This window comes from Bombina bombina, chromosome 4, assembly GCF_027579735.1.
Source record: "Bombina bombina isolate aBomBom1 chromosome 4, aBomBom1.pri, whole genome shotgun sequence".
Lineage (NCBI taxonomy): Eukaryota > Metazoa > Chordata > Amphibia > Anura > Bombinatoridae > Bombina > Bombina bombina.
This window is the reverse complement of record NC_069502.1, coordinates 1167948324-1167968972: the sequence shown is the minus strand read 5'-3', so window position 1 is coordinate 1167968972 and position 20649 is coordinate 1167948324. Positions and strand designations below refer to the sequence as shown.

Here is a 20649-nt window from a genome sequence, read left to right as displayed (position 1 = left end):
AGGCTCAGAAGCTGCTGATTGGTGGCTCCACATAGATGCTTCGTGTGATTGGCTCACACATGTGCATTGCTATTTCTTAAACAAAGGATATCTAATGAATGAAGCAAATTAGATAATCGAAGTAAATTGGAATGTTGTATAAAATTGTATTCTCTATCTGAATAATGAAAGAAAAAAAATTGGGTATAATGTCCCTTTAAAGAGATAACTAGGTAGGCATCTGAAGTACTACATGGCAGGACATGGTGCTGCCATCTAGTACTCTTGACAATAGATAATGTTCTTGCAAAACTGTTGCCACATAGTTCTCCAGAAATGGGCCGGCTCCTAAGAATATGTCCCTGCTTTTCAACAAAAGATACCAGGAGAACAAAGGAAATTGATAAAAGAAGTAAATTAGAAAGTTGCATTACCAGATGGTACAAGAGCCTTAGGCTCTCTGAGCAAGTGCTGTGGTTAAAACGCTGGCGCACAATACTTGAATGCAGTTTTGAAACAGCTACAGCTTTTATTAGAAGCATTTTTTTTAATAGATGTATAAACAAAAATGCTTCTATTTAAAACTAAATGCATCCATGTGGATTCTAATTTTGGCTGGATTATCCCTTTAAGTCCCACGCTAGAATCTAAAAAATAATGAATAGATCATTTGTTAACAGGCAGCACAAATATAACAGATTCGGGGATCTAAATTACAATAAACAATACATAAAAAATGTAGTACTACAGTGGCATAAGATTTTATATTCAACATTGTATAACAAAGCTACAAATAAAGTTGCAAAACACTGCTGCCATAGAGTACTAAAGACACAAGCACACTCCTGAGCTCTTATAACCCTACCTAGTTTTACTCTTCAATACAAGATACCAATAGAACAAAGTAAATTGGAAAGTTGATTAAAATTGCATGCTCTATTTGAATCATGCAAGTTTTCTTATGATTTTACTGTCCCTTTAAGTGGACATGCCATTGATAAGAGAAACGCGTGTGGGTTGTGACTTATTAATGATTCAGCAGTGTAAATTATAGAGCAAGATTTGGCATTCTCTTACCTCTTTAATGCGTTGTAGCAAGGGAAGAAGCCAGTCCTTATTTACTTCACAATGACTGTCCAGGAACGTAAGAACGCTAGCCTGAGCGACATCAGCCCCTCTCACTCGAGACCGGATCAAGCCTGCAATAATAAAATGCACAACCCATGAACTAACATCTTCGAGAAAATAAATGAACATTTTACTTTAGATTAACTATATTTATTATCTGAGATCTGAAATGATAGAAATGAAAGTTTTGCTTATTGAATAAAAGAGAGGACATTTTAAAACTGCATTTAATATATATTTTTTTTAAACTTGGAAAATCCTTTGCCAAATAAAATGATCTTTTCTATTCAGGTTTTTTAGGCATGTCTATCAGTACAGCTGTGGGAGTTGCACCTTATAAGCATGAATTCTGTAATATGCAAAACATTTTCTCCAAGTTTGACTTAAAGTTTAAAGAGATTTTTATACAACAATGCAATGCATCATAGAAGTGACGGTGCATTATTTCGGCATATAAGACGCACCAAAATTTAAAGGCTAAATTAAATAAATAACTTTTTTTGCATTATGGAGTCTATCACAATCCTGTAGAAAAGTTTATGAAATCTACAAAACTCTCCCCAGTGTTTAATGGGGATTTTCTGTAGAACATCATTAGAAGCACTTTTCTATATGATTGTGATCGACCCCTATGATAGGTAGAATATGTTCTAAAGATCTACCAGTTTATTTAGTAATATTATCAGATTTATTTAGCTGTGGTACTTTGCGCTTGATGACATAAACTTCGCCAGCTCAAAGCCACTTTTTCTCGCTGACTCTCGCAAGGCTGCCCCAGTGGAAAGAACGTAAAAAAGGGATAGTCCCTGCGAGTCGCGAGATGGCTCCTATTAAAAGTAGTGGAGCTCGCTGGATAGGGACACTTTACTCCTTAGAGTGAAGTTCGCAGGGAGCAGGGTGAGCACTTTAAAATTAAAATCCTGCAGCTAATATAACTCACATTATGCTACTTTCTGCATAGAGCATCTTATATTCGCCTATGTTTTCGTATATATATATATATATATATATATATATATATATATATATACAGTATGTGTTTATCTATTAGGGTTATAATTATTTTGAGTGTTTTGAGAAAAGCTCAAAATAATAAAGATGAGAACTACTGAAATCCTATTGGTTGTTCAAATCAGCCAATAGAATTTCAGTAGCTCTCATCCTATTGGCTATTTTGAAAATGTAATTTTTATTATTTTAGATAATTTTGTATATTATTTTTCATAATTTTAGAGATTTTATTTTTTTGTAATGTAATTTTTTTAATTTTTTTTTCGTAGCTTTTTTTTAATTTGTAATTTATTTATTTTTATTTTTCATTAATTTTATTGTTTTAAAATAGTAATGTTCAGTTACTTTTTAGTTTAAACTTAGTTTTTTTTATTTCATAGGTAAGTTTTCATTTATTTAAAGATAGTTATTCTGTAAATTTAATTTAAAATTAAAGGGGTATTAGTTTAATGGGTAAATAGTTTCATTTAGTGTGTTGCAATGTGGGGGGCCGGCAGTTTAGGGGTTAATAGGTTTATTTTATTAGTAGTGATGTGGGGGGCGGTAGTTTAGGGGTTAATAGGTTTATTATAGTAGTAGTGATGTGGGGGGGGCAGTTTAGGGGTTAATAGGTTTATTTTATTAGTGGCGATGTGGGGGGGTGGCGGTTTAGGGGTTAATAGGTTTATTTTATTAGTGGCGATGTGGGGGGGTGGCGGTTTAGAGGTTAATAGGTTTATTTAGTTTCAGCAAAATGGGGGGTGGCGGATTAGGGGTCAATAATTTTATTTAGTGTTGGCGATGTCGGGGGTGGCAGATTAGGGGTGTTTAGACTAAGGGGGGTAGTTATCAAGCCGTCAACCTCAAATACGCTGGAATTCCGCAGCGTATTTGTGGCGAGGCTGATACGCCTTAGTTATCAAATGCTCGAGACCGGCAAAAGTAGAATTTTGTGACGTAAGCATCGATCCACCGGACTCCGTCCGACACAGATCGATTCTTACGTCACTCCAGATGTTCCGCACACAAGTGCGGCACATTCTCACTACTTTTGCTAGTTATCAAAAAACTAGCAGGTACGCTCGGCACTTTTACGGCCCAGCGTACCTGGTTTTCAATCCGCCACCCCTGGAGGCGGCGGATCCCATAGGAATCAATGGGAGTCTGACCATAGCGAAAGTACAAGTTCGCTGCTGACAGACATCCCATTGATTCCTATGGGAGCTGTCTACACCTAACACCCTAACATGTACCCCGAGTCTAAACACCGCTAATCTGACCCCCCCTACACCGCCGCAACTAAATAAAGTTATTACCCCCTAAACCGCCGCTCCCGGAGCCCACCGCAAGCTACGCTATACATATTAACCCCTAAACCGCCGCTCCCGGAGCCCACCGCAACTATAATAAATGTATTAACCCCTAAACCGCCGCTCCCTGAACCCGCCGCAACCTATATTAAATGTATTAACCCCTATCCTGCCCCCCCTACACCGTCGCCACCTATAATAAATTTATTAACCCCTAATCTGCCCCCCCCCTACACCGTCGCCACCTATAATAAATTTATTAACCCCTATCCTGCCCCCCACTACGCCGCCGCCACTGTAATAAAATTATTAACCCCTAAACCTAAGTCTAACCCTAACCCTAACGCCCCCCTAACTTAAATATTAATTAAATAAATCTAAATAAATTAACTCTTATTAACTAAATGAATCCTATTTAAAACTAAATACTTACCTTTAAAATAAACCCTAATATAGCTACAATATAATTAATAATTATATTATAGCTATCTTAGGATTTATATTTATTTTACAGGTAACTTTCAATTTATTTTAGCTAGTTAGAATAGTTATTAAATAGTTATTAACTATTTAATAACTACCTAGCTAAAAGAAATACAAAATTACCTGTAAAATAAATCCTAACCTAAGTTACAATTAAACCTAATACTACACTATCATTAAATTAACTAAATAAACTACCTACAAATAACTACAATTAAATACAATTACATAAACTAACTAAAGTACAAAAAATAAAAAAAGCTAAGTTACAAAAAATAAAAAAATAAGTTACAAACATGTTAAAAATATTACAACAATTTTAAGCTACTTACACCTAATCTAAGCCCCCTAATAAAATAACAAACCCCCCCAAAATAAAAAAAATCCCTACCCTATTCTAAATTAAATAAATTTCAAAGCTCTTTTACCTTACCAGCCCTTAAAAGGGCCATTTGTGGGGGCATGCCCCAAAAAGTTCAGCTCTTTCGCCTGTAAAAGAAAAATACAACCCCCCCCAACATTAAAACCCACCACCCACATACCCCTAATCTAACTTAAACCCCCCTTACAAAAACCTAACACTAATCCCCTGAAGATCATCCTACCTTGAGTCGTCTTCACTCAGCCGAGCCACCGATGGAACTGAAGAGGACATCCGGAGCGGAAGAAGTTAATCCTCCAAGCGGCGCTGAAGAAATCTTCCATCCGATGAAGTCATCATCCAGGCGGCGCTAAAGAAGACTTCAATCCGGCCGATGTCATCTTCAAAGAGGCGCTGAAGAGGTCTTCTATCCGGGTGAAGTCATCTTCCAAGCCGGGTCTTGAATATTCCTTCCGCCGACTCGGAACCACCTTCTTCACCGACGGACTTCGACGAATGACGGCTCCTTTAAGGGACGTCATCCAAGATGGCGTCCCCTCAATTCCGATTGGCTGATAGGATTCTATCAGCCAATCGGAATTAAGGTAGGAAAAATCAGCCAATAGAATGCGAGCTCAATCTGATTGGCTGATTGGATCAGCCAATCGGATTGAACTTGAATCTGATTGGCTGATTCCATCAGCCAATCAGATTTTCCTACCTTAATTCCGATTGGCTGATAGAATCCTATCAGCCAATCGGAATTGAGGGGACGCCATCTTGGATGACGTCCCTTAAGGGAGCCGTCATTCGTCGTAGTCCGTCGGTGAAGAAGGTGGTTCCGCGTCGGCGGAAGGAAGATTCAAGACCCGGCTTGGAAGATGACTTCGCCCGGATAGAAGACCTCTTCAGCGCCTCTTTGAAGATGACATCGGCCGGATCGAAGACTTTTCTTCAGCGCCGCCTGGATGATGACTTCATCGGATGGAAGATTTCTTCAGCGCCGCTTGGAGGATTAACTTCTTCCGCTCCGGATGTCCTCTTCAGTTCCATCGGTGGCTCGGCTGAGTGAAGACGACTCAAGGTAGGATGATCTTCAGGGGATTAGTGTTAGGTTTTTGTAAGGGGGGTTTGGGTTAGATTAGGGGTATGTGGGTGGTGGGTTTTAATGTTGGGGGGGGTTGTATTTTTCTTTTACAGGCAAAAGAGCTGTTTTCTTTGGGGCATGCCCCCACAAATGGCCCTTTTAAGGGCTGGTAAGGTAAAAGAGCTTTGAAATGTATTTAATTTAGAATAGGGTAGGGCATTTTTTTATTTTGGGGGGGTTTGTTATTTTATTAGGGGGCTTAGATTAGGTGTAAGTAGCTTAAAATTGTTGTAATATTTTTAACATGTTTGTAACTTATTTTTTTATTTTTTGTAACTTAGCTTTTTTTATTTTTTGTACTTTAGTTAGTTTATGTAATTGTATTTAATTGTAGTTATTTGTAGGTAGTTTATTTAATTAATTTAATGATAGTGTAGTATTAGGTTTAATTGTAACTTAAGTTAGGATTTATTTTACAGGTAATTTTGTATTTCTTTTAGCTAGGTAGTTATTAAATAGTTAATAACTATTTAATAACTATTCTAACTAGCTAAAATAAATACAAAGTTACCTGTAAAATAAATATAAATCCTAAGATAGCTATAATATAATTATTAATTATATTGTAGCTATCTTAGGGTTTATTTTACAGGTAAGTATTTATTTTTAAATAGGAATAATTTATTAAAGTATAGTGTAGTGTTAGGTGTAATTGTAACTTAGGTTAGGATTTATTTCACAGGTACATTTCTCTTTATTTTAGCTAGGTAAGCTATTAAATAGTTAATAACTATTTAATAGTTATTGTACATGGTTAAAATAAATTGAAAGTTACCTGTAAAGTAAATATAAATCCTAAGATAGCTAGAATATAATTATTATTTATATTGTAGCTATATTAGGGTTTATTTTAAAGGTAAGTATTTAGTTTTAAATAGGATTCATTTAGTTAATAAGAGTTAATTTATTTAGATTTATTTAATTAATATTTAAGTTAGGGGGGCGTTAGGGTTAGGGTTAGACTTAGGTTTAGGGGTTAATAATTTTATTACAGTGGCGGCGGCGTAGTGGGGGGCAGGATAGGGGTTAATAAATTTATTATAGGTGGCGACGGTGTAGGGGGGGCAGATTAGGGGTTAATAAATTTAGTATAGGTGGCGACGGTGTAGGGGGGGCAGGATAGGGGTTAATAGGTTTAATATAGGTTGTGGCGGGTTCATGGAGCGGCGGTTTAGGGGTTAAACTATTTATTTAGTTGCGGAGAGGTGCGGGATCAGCAGGATAGGGGTTAATAATTTTATAATAGAGGGCGACGGTGTAGGGGGGGGCAGGATAGGGGTTACTAGGTATACTGTAGGTGGCAGCGGTGTCCGGGAGCGGCGGTTTAGGGGTTAATACATTTATAAGAGTTGCGGCAGGGTCTAGGAGCGGCGGTTTAGGAGTTAATACATTTATAAGAGTTGCGGCGGGGTCTAGGAGCGGCGGTTTAGGGGTTAGTAACTTTATTTAGTTGCGGGGGGCTCCGGGGGCACCGGTATAGGGGGTAGAACAGTGCAGTTTAGTGTGAGCGCTTAGTGACAGGCTAGCAATAAAGCTGGGAAAAAGCCGAAGGGCAGCGAGATCGGATGAGTGATAACTCTCACAGTCCGCTGCTCATCGCCCCGCGGCTTTTTGACAGCTTTATTTGATAACTTAGGCGTATTTTTTCAGGTCCGCGGCGGCGAAGGTAGGCGAGCTTAGGCGGGCGTATTGGGCCGGCGAAGTCAGAAAAGTAGACGGCTTGATAACTACCCCCCTAGGGGTTTATATTAGGGTGTTAGGTTTTAACATAACTTTCTTTTCCCCATACACATCAATGGGTTTGCGTTATGGCGACCGCAATTCCACGATCGCAGGTGTTAGTTTTTTTCCAGACGCTTTCTCTCCATTGATGTCTATGGGGGAAAGCGTGCACAAGCACGTAAAGTCAGACCTTGGGTTTTGTGCGGTATGGAGCTTAACGCACCATACCACACAACAAAAGAAGGTTTTTCAGTAACTTGTAATGGCAGCTCTATGGAAAGTGCGATATCGCTAATTTTTTTGTGTTATTTACGCACCCGGTATAGCGCAAAACTTGTAATCTTGGTGATTGTTTTTCTATTCATGCTTTAGAAATGTTTCACTGCATTGGAAAAAGACCTGCAGGAAAAAAAATGCTTGTGCAGCATTTATCACAGGTCAGTGTTCTGTATTTCACTCAGTGCTGTCCAGCCTTGACCCCATATTAAGGCACTCAACTATCAATAAATAAAGACATACACACAGTTACCGAATGATCAAATGGCGGGCAGACATGATCCGCTGTACCGAATCATGTCCACTCGACATTGCTAAATGCCGACAGCATACACTGTCAGCCTTTAACGTTGCACAAGCATTTCTGGGGAAAGCTTGTGCAATGAGGCCCCATGCACATTTGCGGCCAATCGGCCGCTAGCAGGGGGTGTCAATCATGCCGATCGGATCGGGGTGATTTGCAGTCTGCCAACTCAGAGGTGGCGGATGATTTAAGGACCAAAGGTCTTACGTCCACTGCTTATTAACTTGTTTCCAGCGAGCCAGAAATTTCGGGGGTAGATTGCAGCATCCACTGCTTGGTAAATCTAACCCACAAACTCTGTATTGTGTTATAAAGGCAGCTTATTTTATTATCAAATAAATAACAAACAATTGATTAAACAGAATAAATATCCATAACCAAACAACTCATGGGATGCCATGTACTAAGCATCAAAGTGACCTTTCGTGTGTATTTTCGCGTCAAAATTCGCTCACGGACTAAATCTCATATTTACCAAGCCGCGATCAAATCGAAAAAACACTATTTTTCATCTGCGATCGTAATTTTCCGCAACTAATCGTTCCTAAACATTTTTTCACATACTAAATCATTGATCGCACTAAAATCTGCTATTAACGGAAACTATCAATGTTACAAGTAATCCGTCCGCTACAACTTTCACTTTAATTTCATGTGATTTGCTTTGTGACCATTTAGGTAGCGAATACAATAGAAAACTATAGAGGGTATCAGACTGATGCCAGGTTGAAGTACTTAAGTTAAACAACTTGACTGAAATTGTTTAATTATTGGTTTTTGCATCAGTGAATAAAGATGGAGACACTTTTACATTTGTTTATATTCCGATTTATTCAATTATGAGGAAGAAGGGCTATACAGGCACCAATTGGAAATAATGAATTGCAAAGAAGGAGAGGACGTCGAAGAAGGAGAGTCCCAAGAGTTTTCCTTCCTCATATGAGTTTTGAAGCCCTTTCTGATCATGAGGATTTCCAGAGATTCCGTTTGGACAGGGAAGCTATAATGGACCTTTTCAATGAAATAGCAGAATACCTGGAGCCAATGACAGTGCGTTCACAAGCCATACCTGGCAGCATTACACTTTTTTTTGCCACAGGTTCTTTCCAAGCTGTGTCTAGCGTCATAATTGGCATCAGCCAGTCTGCATTTCTATGCACCTAACAAAAGTAATAAACACATTAATGGTGGTTTTTCCAAGGTATGTGTGCCTTCCATCGACTTCTGAAGAGTGGCAATCTGTGAAGTCCAACTTTTATAGAATGTCAGGTATGCCCAATGTACTTGGAGCCCTTGATTGCACACATGTGGCAGTCAAACCATCACGTGAACCTGAAGAAGTTTACCGTAATAGAAAACAGTATCATTCTCTCAACCTTCAGATGGTGTGTGACCATAAAATGCAAATAATTAGTGTCCATTCCAACTTCCCTGGTTCCTGCCATGATTCCTATATCTTGCGTCAGTCTAGGTTATATTGAAAGTTTGAGGATGGAGAGATGTCCGAAGGATGGCTTTTAGGTAATTATTTTAACATCTCCTTTTTAATCTATATAAGATAAGTGTAGTTTTAATTGCACTGTCTCTTTCATTATGTTTGTGAAATAGATAGTAATATCTTAAAGTCTACTGTCTTTAAATGTATCATCTTTCAATTGTATTATAAATGTTAATAATAGTTTTTTTTTATAATTTTAAATAGGGGGCGCTGGTTATTTTAGTAGAGAATAGTTATTCACACCATACAATAATCCTCGAAGAAGATGTGAGGTTAAATTCAATGAGGCACACAGATCAACCTGAGGAATCATTGAGAGAACCTTTGGATTGTTAAAAATGCGCTTTTGTTGTCTTGACCACTCAGGTGGTGTGATACAGTATGCTCCAGAAAAGGTTGCCAGAATAATTATGGTATGCTGTATACTTCATAACATTGCAATTCGTAGAGGATGTGAAATTGAGGATGATAATGAAATCTCATTTGAGGACTTTTCTGAGGTGATCTGCAATGACACCAACAAGACCGGTCATAACTGCTAAAAATGTTGTATCTGAAAATTATTTTAGTGAATGAATAAAATGTATTCAATTGTTATTTTTTTTTTCTGTCATTCTAATGCAACCAACATATTTAACAATTTTGAAAATAAAAGTTTTTTACTTTCATTTGAAATATTGTGATAGTTATCATTTAAAATTGTCTTTAATTATTAATAAAATATAATCGCTGCCCGCTGGTATTTAGAGTCAGGCAGGAAAGGGTCTAACGCTCACTTCCTCACCGTGACTCCAGGCTACCGCAGATCCCCTTACGCCAATTGCGTATCCTATCTTTTCAATGGGATCTGCCTAACGCTGGTATTTGTAGTCTTGGGAGAAGTGAGCGGTAGACCCTCTACCGACAAGACTCCTACCGCCAAAAATAGTCAGTAGTTAAGAGCTTTATGGGCTAATGCCGGAATATAAAGCTCTTAACTACTGTGCTACAAAGTACACTAACACCCATAAACTACCTATGTACCCCTAAACCGAGGCCCCCCCACTTCGCCGCCACTATAATAAAAATGTTTAACCCCTAATCTGCTTCACCTGACACCGCCGCAACTTACATTATCCCTATGAACCCCTAATCTGATGCCCCTAACATCGCCGACCCCTATATTATATTTATTAACCCGTAATCTGCCCCCCCCCCAATGTTGCCGCTACCTAACTACACTTTTTAACCCCTAATCTGCAAACCGGACCTTGCCGCCACTATAATAAATGTATTAACCCCTAAACTGCCTCCCGCCTCGTAAACACTATAATAAATTGTATTAACCCCTAATCTGCCCTCCCTAACATCTCCGCCACCTACCTACAATTATTAACCCCTAATCTCCCGCCCACAACGTCGCAGCTACTATAATACATTTATTAACCCCTAAACCTAAGTCTAACCCTAACCCTAACACCCCCCCTAACATAAATATAATTTAAATGAAAAAAATAATATTTCTAAAAATAACTTAATAACTATTTAATAGCTACCTAGTTAAAATAAGTACAAAATTACCTGTAAAATAAATCCTAACCTAAGTTACAAATACTCCTAACACTACACTATCAATAAATTAATTAAATAAATTACCTACAATTAACTAAAATAAAATACAATAAAATAAACTAATCTATAATACAAAAAAACAAACACTAAATTACAAAAAATAAAAAAGAATTACAAGAAGTTTAAACTAATTACACCTAATCTAAGCCCCCTAATAAAATAAAAAAGCCAGCCAAAATAAAAAATTCCCTACCCTATTCTAAACTACCAAAGTAATCAGCTCTTTTACCAGCCCTTAAAAGGGCTTTTTGCGGGGCATTGCCCCAAAGTAATCAGCTCTTTAACCTGAAAATAAAAATGCAATACCCCCCCAACATTACAACCCACCACCCACATACCCCTACTCTAACCCACCCAAACCCCCCTTAAAAAAAAACTATCGCTAACCCCCTGAAGATCTCCCTACCTTGAGTCATCTTCACCCAGCCGAGGTCCTTGATCCGGTAGAGGTCTTCATCCAAGCGGCAAAGAAGAGGTCCTCCGTCCGGTAGAAATGTTCATCCAGGCGGCGTCTTCAATCTTCATCCAACCGGAGCGGAGGTCCTTGATCCAGTAGAAGTCTTCATCCAAGCGGCAAAGAAGAGGTCCTCCATCCGGTAGAAGTGTTCATCCAGGCGGTGTCTTCAATCTTCATCCATCCGCGGAGCTATCTTCAACGGAGCCGACACGGAGCCATCCTCTTCAACCGACGGACTAACAACGAATGAAGGTTCCTTTAAGGGACATCATCCAAGATGGTGTCCCTTCAATTCCAATTGGCTGATAGTATTCTATCAGCCAATCGGAATTAAGGTAGAAAAAATCTGGTTGGCCAATCAGCCAATCGTATTGAACTCGCATTCTATTGGCTGATCGAAACAGAATTCTATCAGCCAATCAGAATTGAAGGGACGCCATCTTGGATGACGTCCCTTAAAGGAACTTTCATTCGTCGTTAGTCCGTCGGTTGAAGAGGATGGCTCCGCGTCAGCTCCATTGAAGATGGCTCTGCGGATGGATGAAGATTGAAGACACTGCCTGGATGAACATTTCTACTGGATGGAGGACCTCTTCTTTGCCACTTGGATGAAGACTTCTACCGGATCAAGGACCTCCTATGCGCACCTTGGATGAAGAATTCGGCTCGGCTGGGTGAAGACGATTCAAGGTAGGGAGATCTTCAGGGGGTTAGTGATAGGTTTTTTAAGGGGGGTTTGGGTGGGTTAGAGTAGGGGTATGTGGGTGGTGGGTTGTAATGTTGGGGGGGGTATTGTATTTTTATTTTCAGGTAAAAGAGCTGATTACTTTGGGGCATTGCTTTGGTAGTTTAGAATAGGGTAGGGAATTTTTTATTTTGGGGGGCTTTTTTATTTTATTAGGGGGCTTAGATTAGGTGTAATTAGTTTAAACTTCTTGTAATTCTTTTTTATTTTTTTGTAATTTAGTGTTTGGTTTTTTTTGTATTATAGATTAGTTTATTTTATTGTATTGTATTTTAGGTAATTGTAGGCAATTAATTAATTTATTGATAGTGTAGTGTTAGGTGTGTTTGTAACTTAGGTTAGGATTTATTTTACAGGTAATTTTGTATTTATTTTAACTAGGTAGCTATTAAATAGTTATTAACTATTTAATACATAGCTATTGTACCTAGTTAAAATAAATACAAAGTTGCCTGTAAAATAAATATAAATCCTAAAATAGCTGCAATGTAATTATTAGTTATATTGTAGCTATATTAGGGTTTATTTTATAGGTAAGTATTTAGTTTTAAATAGGATTAATTTAGTTATTTTTAGGAATATTATTTTGTTTCATTTAAATTATATTTATGTTAGGGGGGTGTTAGGGTTAGGGTTAGAGTTAGGTTTAGGGGTTAATAAATGTACTATAGTAGTGGCGACGTTGCGGGCGGGAGATTAGGGGTTAATAATTGTAGGTAGGTGGCGGCAATGTTAGGGAGGGCAGATTAGGGGTTAATACTATTTATTCTAGTGTTTGCGAGGCAGGAGTGCAGCGGTTTAGGGGTTAATACATTTATTATAGTGGCGGCGAGGTCCGGTCAGCAGATTAGGGGTTAATAAGTGTAGGTAAGGGGGGGCAGATTAAGGGTTAATAAATATAATATAGGGGTCGGCGGTGTTAGGAGCAGCAGATTAAGGGCTCATAGGGATAATGTAGGTTGCAGCGGTGTCCGGAGCGGCAGATTAGGGGTTAATAATATAATGCAGGTGTCAGCGATAGCGGGGGCGGCAGATTAGGGGTTAATAAGTGTAAGGTTAGGGCTGTTTAGACTCAGGGTACATGTTAGGGTGTTAGGTGCAGACTTAGAGAGTGTTTCCCCATAGGAAACAATGGGGCTGTGTTAGGAGCTGAATGCTGCTTTTTTGCAGGTGTTAGGTTTTTTTTCAGCCCAAAATGCCCCATTGTTTCTTATGGGGATATAGTGCACTAACACGTTTTTCCAGCGTACCGCTACCATAAGCAACGCTAGTATTGAGGGTTAAAGTGGAGCTACATTAGGCTCAACGCTCCCTTTTCTGAGCCTAATGCAGCCACTCAGACAACTCTAAATACCAGCGTTATTGGAAGTGTGCGTTGGGAAAAAAAAGCATCGTTAGCTATGCGGGTCTTTACCGACAAAACTCTAAATCTAGCCGTTTGGTTTTTAACTAATTTACAAGTTGTACAAAAAAGAAAATTTAAATTTTATGTCCTAGATAGAAACAATTCTATCAATTTGCCCCAGGTTACAAAATTATATATTTTAAACTGTGAGAAATGCTAATATTAAAGTATCTTTAAAATAAATTATTTGTATTTCCTAATTTGGATTATCAAAAAATTGTAACCAAGATAGAAATGACTGATGTTATCAAAACTTATTCTTTCTATTGATATCCTTAGATGAAGAACATATCTACATAACCACATGAATTTGTGGTTTGGTGGCAGCACATAGAACACTATTTTGATTTTTTCACTTATATACATTGATATGAATTTAATTTAAAGGATATCATTTCAAATTATTACATAGTATTTGAACAAAAAAATATTCCAAACATTACTTGTTTAGTAGTCCGGGCTGCTAATGTATGTATATAACCATTATTATTTGTCATCAATATAAAAAAGAAATTCAAAGATGTAACATAAACAATATTTTAATATTCTACATTTAGTTATAATGCAACATATATATATATATATATATATATATATATAATATTACCTATATAACCTTACAACATATAACAATCGATAATTAAATGACAATGTATATTACATAAAAACATATTAAACTATACTATTGATAACTATATTAAACTAAAACAAACAAATTTATTGAAAACATAAGATACATATAAAATAATTTATTATTCCTATATTTATCTTTGGCATCTGAGAAACAAAAAAGAATCCATATTTACAATAAATACTAGCACATTCTAAATAAGTATGTAAACATTTAGATCCTTTTAACCAATCAAATTAATTTTTGAAAAACACTAAATAACGCGAGATTTACAAGCTTTATATATGCGACACACCCATTTACAGAGTTGCTATGCGACCAGGAAGGATGCAGAGAGTAACACCTTTCACATCTGGAGAAATTATAATTCTAGTGTATGTGATGGACTGATATTTTCCAAAACGCTTAGGGGGTGTCCGTGGATTAATCCAAGATGACAGGGACAAAAAAATCTACAAAATGATACCCAGAATGTATTGTGTTTCTAAAATTAAAAGAACTAGACGTCAATTCTTGAGACGCTATAGTGGTATTAGATGAAGAGAACCACTATATTACCAATCCATTAGGAGCCTTCTAACGACATGTAAGTTTATTATTTAATCTATCAATTTAAATATGTGCGCTATATAGATAGCATTGTACGCTCTCCTGTGCTGCTATACATTACTTTATCATGAATTTGATGTTTATTATCAGTTGGATGTTCATACAGGCTCTTTGAAGTGATAAATTAACATTATTAACTCATGTATTTGAATGTCTACTATTTTGGACCTTCTAAAACTTACCAACATATCTAATAGAGATCTACATTTTTAAACATCTATGAAATAATGATGTCTGCATGAACCTTTAATTTCCAGAATGAAGTATTCTTTTTCTAAATATTTTTATTTATTAACTTATTTACAATACATAACAAAAAATACAAACTAATCATTAATGATTAATGTATTCAATTGTTATTTTTTTTTTTCTGTCATTCTAATGCAAAAAAAAGTTTTTTACTTTCATTTGAAATATTGTGATAGTTATCATTTAAAATAGTCTTTAATTATTAATAAAATATTTTGGTTTTTAACTAATTTACAAGTTGTACAAAAAAGAAAATTAAAATTTGATGTCCTAGATAGAAACAATTCTATCAATATGCCCCAGGTTACAACATTATATATTTTAAACTGTGAGAAATGCTAATATTAAAGTAGCTTTAAAATAAATGATTTGTATTTCCTAATTTGGATTACCAAAAAATGGTAACCAAGATAGAAATGACTGATGTTATCAAAACTTATTCTTTCTATTGATATCCTTAGTTAAAGAACATATCTACATTACCACATGAATTTGTGGTTTGGTGGCAGCACATAGAACACTATTTTGATTTTTTCACTTATATACATTGATATGAATCTAATTTAAAGGATATCATTTCAAATTATTACATAGTATTTGAAAAAAAAACATATTCCAAACATTACTTGTTTAGTAGTCCGGGCTGCTAATGTATGTATATAATCATTATTATTTGCCATCAATATAAAAAAAGAAATTCAAAGATGTAACATAAACAATATTTTAATATTCTACATTTAGTTATAATGCAACATATAATATATATATATATATATATATATATATATATTATATTACCTATATAACCTTACAACATATTATAACAATCGATTATTATTTTATTATTATCAGGTATTTGTAGAGCGCCAACAGATTCCGCAAGCGCTGTAAACATAGTCGGTGTACAGGATAGCTTTTGTAGGGGGTCAAGTGGGCAGAGGGCCCTGCCGAGAGTTTCACTGTTGTAGTCGGCTCTTATGAAGCGATCTGTAAACAGCTGGGCCCATAGGCTTACATTCTAAGGGGTTCAAGGGGAAAGAAATGGAGTTAGGAAAGGTTAGTGTTGGTTGTAAGCTTCCCTGAATAGTAGAGTTTTTAGGCAGTGCTTGAAGCTGTTAAAACTAGGGGAGAGTCTTATGGAGCGAGGCAGGGAATTCCACAAGATGGGGGCCAGTCTGGAGAAGTCCTGTAAATGGGAATGTGAGGAAGTAACAAGAGAGGAGGAGATCCTGAGCTGATCGAAGAGGACGGGAGGGAGAGTATCTAGAGACAAGTTCTGAGATGTAGCGGGGAGCAGTGCAGTTGAGAGCTTTATATATCAGGGTGAGGATTTTATGTTTAATCCTAGAGGCAAGAGGAAGCCAGTGAAGGGATTGGCAGAGAGGTGCAGCAGATGAAGAGCGACGGCAGCTAGGTAGACCAGAGAGTTGCAGTAGTCGAGGCGGGAAAGGATGAGAGAGTGGATTAAAATCTTGGTTGTATCTTGTGTAAGGAAATGTCAAATTTTAGCGATGTTTTTAAGATGGCAGGCTTTAGCCAAGGACTGAATGTGAGGAGTGAAGGAAAGATCTGAGTCAAGTGTGACCCCAAGATATCAGGTGTGGAGGGTAGGGGTAATGATGGAATTATCAACAGTTATAGAAATTTTGGGGGTGGAGACATTGGAAGAAGGGGGAAAAATAAGGAGTTCAGTTTTGGAGAGATTTAGCTTAAGGTAGTGAGAGGACATCCAAGATGAGATGTGAGAAAGACAGTTAGTGACACAGGTTAGTAAGGAAGGAGGTAGGTCTGGTGCAGAGAGGTAGATTTGGGTGTCATCGGCATACAAATGGTATTGAGACCCATGGGACTTTATTAAGGAACCTAGTGACGACATGTAGATTGAAAAGAGAAGGGGACCAAGGACAGAGCCTTGAGGTACCCCAACAGAAAGTGGTAACGGGGCAGAGGATGCTCCGGAGAAGGCTACACTAAATGTACGGTTAGTCAGATAGGAAGAGAATCACAAGAGAGCTGTGTCACAGATGCCGAAGGATTGGAGGATTTGGAACAGAAGAGGGTGGTCAACAGTGTCAAAGGCTGCAGACAGGTCAAGGAGGATAAGCAGAGAGAAGTGGCCTTTGGATTTTGCTGTAAGTAGGTCATTGGTAACCTTGACAATTGCTGTCTCTGTAGAGTGATGGGAACGAAATCCAGATTGCAGTGGGTCAAGAAGAAAGTTTAGTGTAAGAAAATGGGATAGACATGAGGCAAGAGGGAGTAGGGAAATAGGGCCGTAATTGGAAGGGGAGGTTGGATCGAGGGAAGTTTTTTTGAGGATAGGTGTGATCATTGCATGTTTTAGAGATGAGGGAAATATACCAGTGCTGAGGGAGAGGTTGAAAATGTGTGTGAGTATGGGGGTGAGGGTAGAAGAGAGGGAGGGGAGTAGCTGTGAGGGGATGGGGTTGAGGGGACAGGTAGTGAGGTGGGAGGACAGTATAAGGGCAGAAACTTCATCCTCATTAACAGGGGCAAAAGAGATGCATTTTTGGATATTTGGGTTTTGGGTGATCGTGAGCTTTTGAGGGGGTGGGAGATTGGAAATATGTTGAGAGCTGATTTCACTTCTGATTGAGTCAATTTTGTTTTTGAAGTGGCTGGCAAAATCTTGAGCTGAGAGAGAGGTTGTGTTAGGAGGTGGGGGTGGGTGGAGAAGAGTGTTGAACGTGGAGAACAGACGTTTAGGTTTAGAGGAAAGAGTAGAGATGAGATTAGAAAAATATTGTTGCTTATAAAGATTAAGGGCAGAATAGTAGGAGTTCAGGATGAACTTGTAGTGAAGAAAGTCAGCTGAACTCCGAGATTTCCTCCAATGTCGCTCAGCAGTATGGGAGCATCTGCGTAGGTATCGTGTCAGAGGAGTATGCCAGGGCTGAGGATGAGAGTGTGGTTTCTGAGCTAAGGTTGGAGGGGCGAGAGTGTCAATGACCGATGTAAGGGTGGAATTATACTGGTAGATAGATTGGTCAGGGCAGGGCAGGAAAAGGAGGTGATGGATGAGAGGAGAGGTTTGAGAGAGCTAGCGAGCTGATGCAGAGCTATTGACTTAGTGCTTTTGTGAAGTTTGGTGTGAGGGGTAGAGGGAGGGGGAGTTGTAGGTAGGGAAGTGATGTTGCAAGTTAGGAGATGATGGTCAGAGAGAGGAAAAGGAGAGTTTGTTAAATTTGAAAGAATGCATCGATAGGTGAAAGTCAGATCAAGGGAATGACCATCTTTTTGAGTGGGAGAGTCAGTCCATTGTGACAGGCCGAAAGAGGAAGTCAGTTGAAGAAGTTGTTTTGCAGAGGAGGCAGTGGGATTGTCAAGAGGGATGTTAAAGTCGCCAAGAATGAGGGCAGGGGTGTCTGAGGAAAGGAAATAAGGAAGCCAGGCAGCAAAGTGATCTAAAAATTGAGTTGGGGAGCCAGGGGGGCGGTATATGACTGCGACACATATAGAGAGGGGAGAGAATAACCGAATAATGTGTGCTTCAAATGAAGAAAATGTGAGTGAAGAGAAGGGCTGTATTTGTTGGAAGGTGCAACGAGAGGAAAGTAAAATACCGACACCACCTCCTTGTCTATTGCCAGACCCCCATGTGACAGTGCAGCAGTGGATGCTGTGTCTGAAGCAGAGAGCCAGGTTTCTGTAAGAGCCAGAAGGTTAAGAGATTGGGAGATAAAAAGATCATGGATAGAAGTGAGCTTTTTGCAAACAGAGCAAGAGTTCCAGAGTGCACAAGTGAAGGGGGAGGGTTTTTTAGATGTAAGAGGAATGCGATTAAGGTTACCAGAGTTTAGTTTATGAAGTCTATTGAAAGGCACACAAGGAAGTGAAATGCTAGGAGGTTGTGAAGGACCAGGATTAGGGGAGATGTCGCCAGCAGCTAGTATGAGCAAGAGGGAGAGTGACATGAGATGAGAAGCAGATTTGCAGTAATGAGACTGTTTTTTGGCTGAAGTGCAGGGGGGAGAGAGAGTGTTTAGGAATAGGTAAAGTTCATGAGTACAAAAGTAAGGTGAGTATAAGAGAGATGGGCTAATGAACAGTGCAGGTGGAGAGGGAGAAGGAGTTATTGAGTAATGTAGTTTGTTATAGAGACAAGAGGTAGCAAAAAGGAATATGAAGATATTGAGCATTATTATGAAAGTGGTAACCAAGTAAACACATAAGACACAGTGTTACAGCAGCACTTGCAAAAGAATAGAATGAGATAATAAAACATAGTATTAAAAAAGAGTACTTGCCTTGTGTCTTGCCCCTTGCCAATCCTTGTTCAATTCTTGCATAATTCTTAAAAATTGGTGCCTCACTTATAAAATCGATAATTAAATGACAATGTATACTACATAAAAACATATTAAACTATACTATTGATAACTATATTGAAATAAAACAAACAAATGTATTGAAAACATAAGATACATATAAAATAATTTATTATTCCTATATTTATCTTTGGCATCTGAGAAACAAAAAAGAATCCATATTTACAATAAATACTAGCACATTCTAAAAAAGTATGTAAACATTTAGATCCTTTTAACCAATCAAATTAATTTTTGAAAAACACTAAATAACGCGAGATTTACAAGCTTTATATATGCGACACACCCATTTACAGAGTTGCTATGCGACCAGGAAGGATGCAGAGAGTAACACCTTTCACATCTGGAGAAATTATAATTCTAGTGTATGTGATGGACTGATATTTTCCAAAATGCTTAGGGGGTGTCCGTGGATTAATCCAAGATGACAGGGACAAAAAAATCTACAAAATGATACCCAGAATGTATTGTGTTTCTAAAATTAAAAGAACTAGACGTCAATTCTTGAGACGCTATAGTGGTATTAGATGAAGAGAACCACTATATTACCAATCCATTAGGAGCCTTCTAACGACATGTAAGTTTATTATTTAATCTATCAATTTAAATATGTGCACTATATAGATAGCATTGTACGCTCTCCTGTGTTGCTATACATTACTTTATCATGAATTTGATGTTTATTATCAGTTGGATGTTCATACAGGCTCTTTGAAGTGATAAATTAACATTATTAACTCATGTATTTGAATGTCTACTATTTTGGACCTTCTAAAACTTACCAACATATCTAATAGAGATCTAAATTTTTAAACATCTATGAAATAATGATGTCTGCATGAACCTTTAATTTCCAGAATGAAGTATTCTTTTTCTAAATATTTTTATTTATTAACTTATTTACAATACATAACAAAAAATACAAACTGATTAATAACTGATGTGAAAATTATAAATATTATTTTTTCATATAGACTAGAAACACAAAAAAATTGTTTAAAGGGACAATGAACACACATTTTTTCTTTAATGATTCTGATTGAGCAAGCAATTTTATATATTTTTTTTTAAATTATTAATATTACATTTTTTTAATCTTTATATTACTAGCTTAGCTTTATTTTAAAGCAGGATTGTAAATTTAAGCGGACAGACAATGAAAGGTTCAGCACCATGGATTTCACTTGATTATTGGAGTCTTAGACTTAGCCACCAATAGCCACCAATAATCAAGCATATTCCAGGTTCACCCTAAAAACAAGAGGCTTATATTATACCTTACATTCCTTTTTTTAAATATAAGATAGTATTATAAAGAATATAAATTTTAAGTTAGACAGTTGCTTAAAATTGAACGTTCTTTCTGAATATTGAACAAAAAAAATAGGGTGTTCA

General features: G+C 37.3%; 1 protein-coding gene across 1 annotated transcript in view; it reads right to left on the bottom strand.

Moving 5' to 3' along the window:
- Positions 1 to 20649, bottom strand: part of GALNT14 (polypeptide N-acetylgalactosaminyltransferase 14) — a 1042958-nt gene that overhangs the window by 272905 nt on the left and 749404 nt on the right. The window contains exon 6 of the mRNA XM_053712800.1: positions 1057 to 1178. Coding sequence (XP_053568775.1) covers positions 1057 to 1178 — 122 coding nt within the window. The remainder of the gene's footprint in view (positions 1 to 1056; positions 1179 to 20649) is intronic.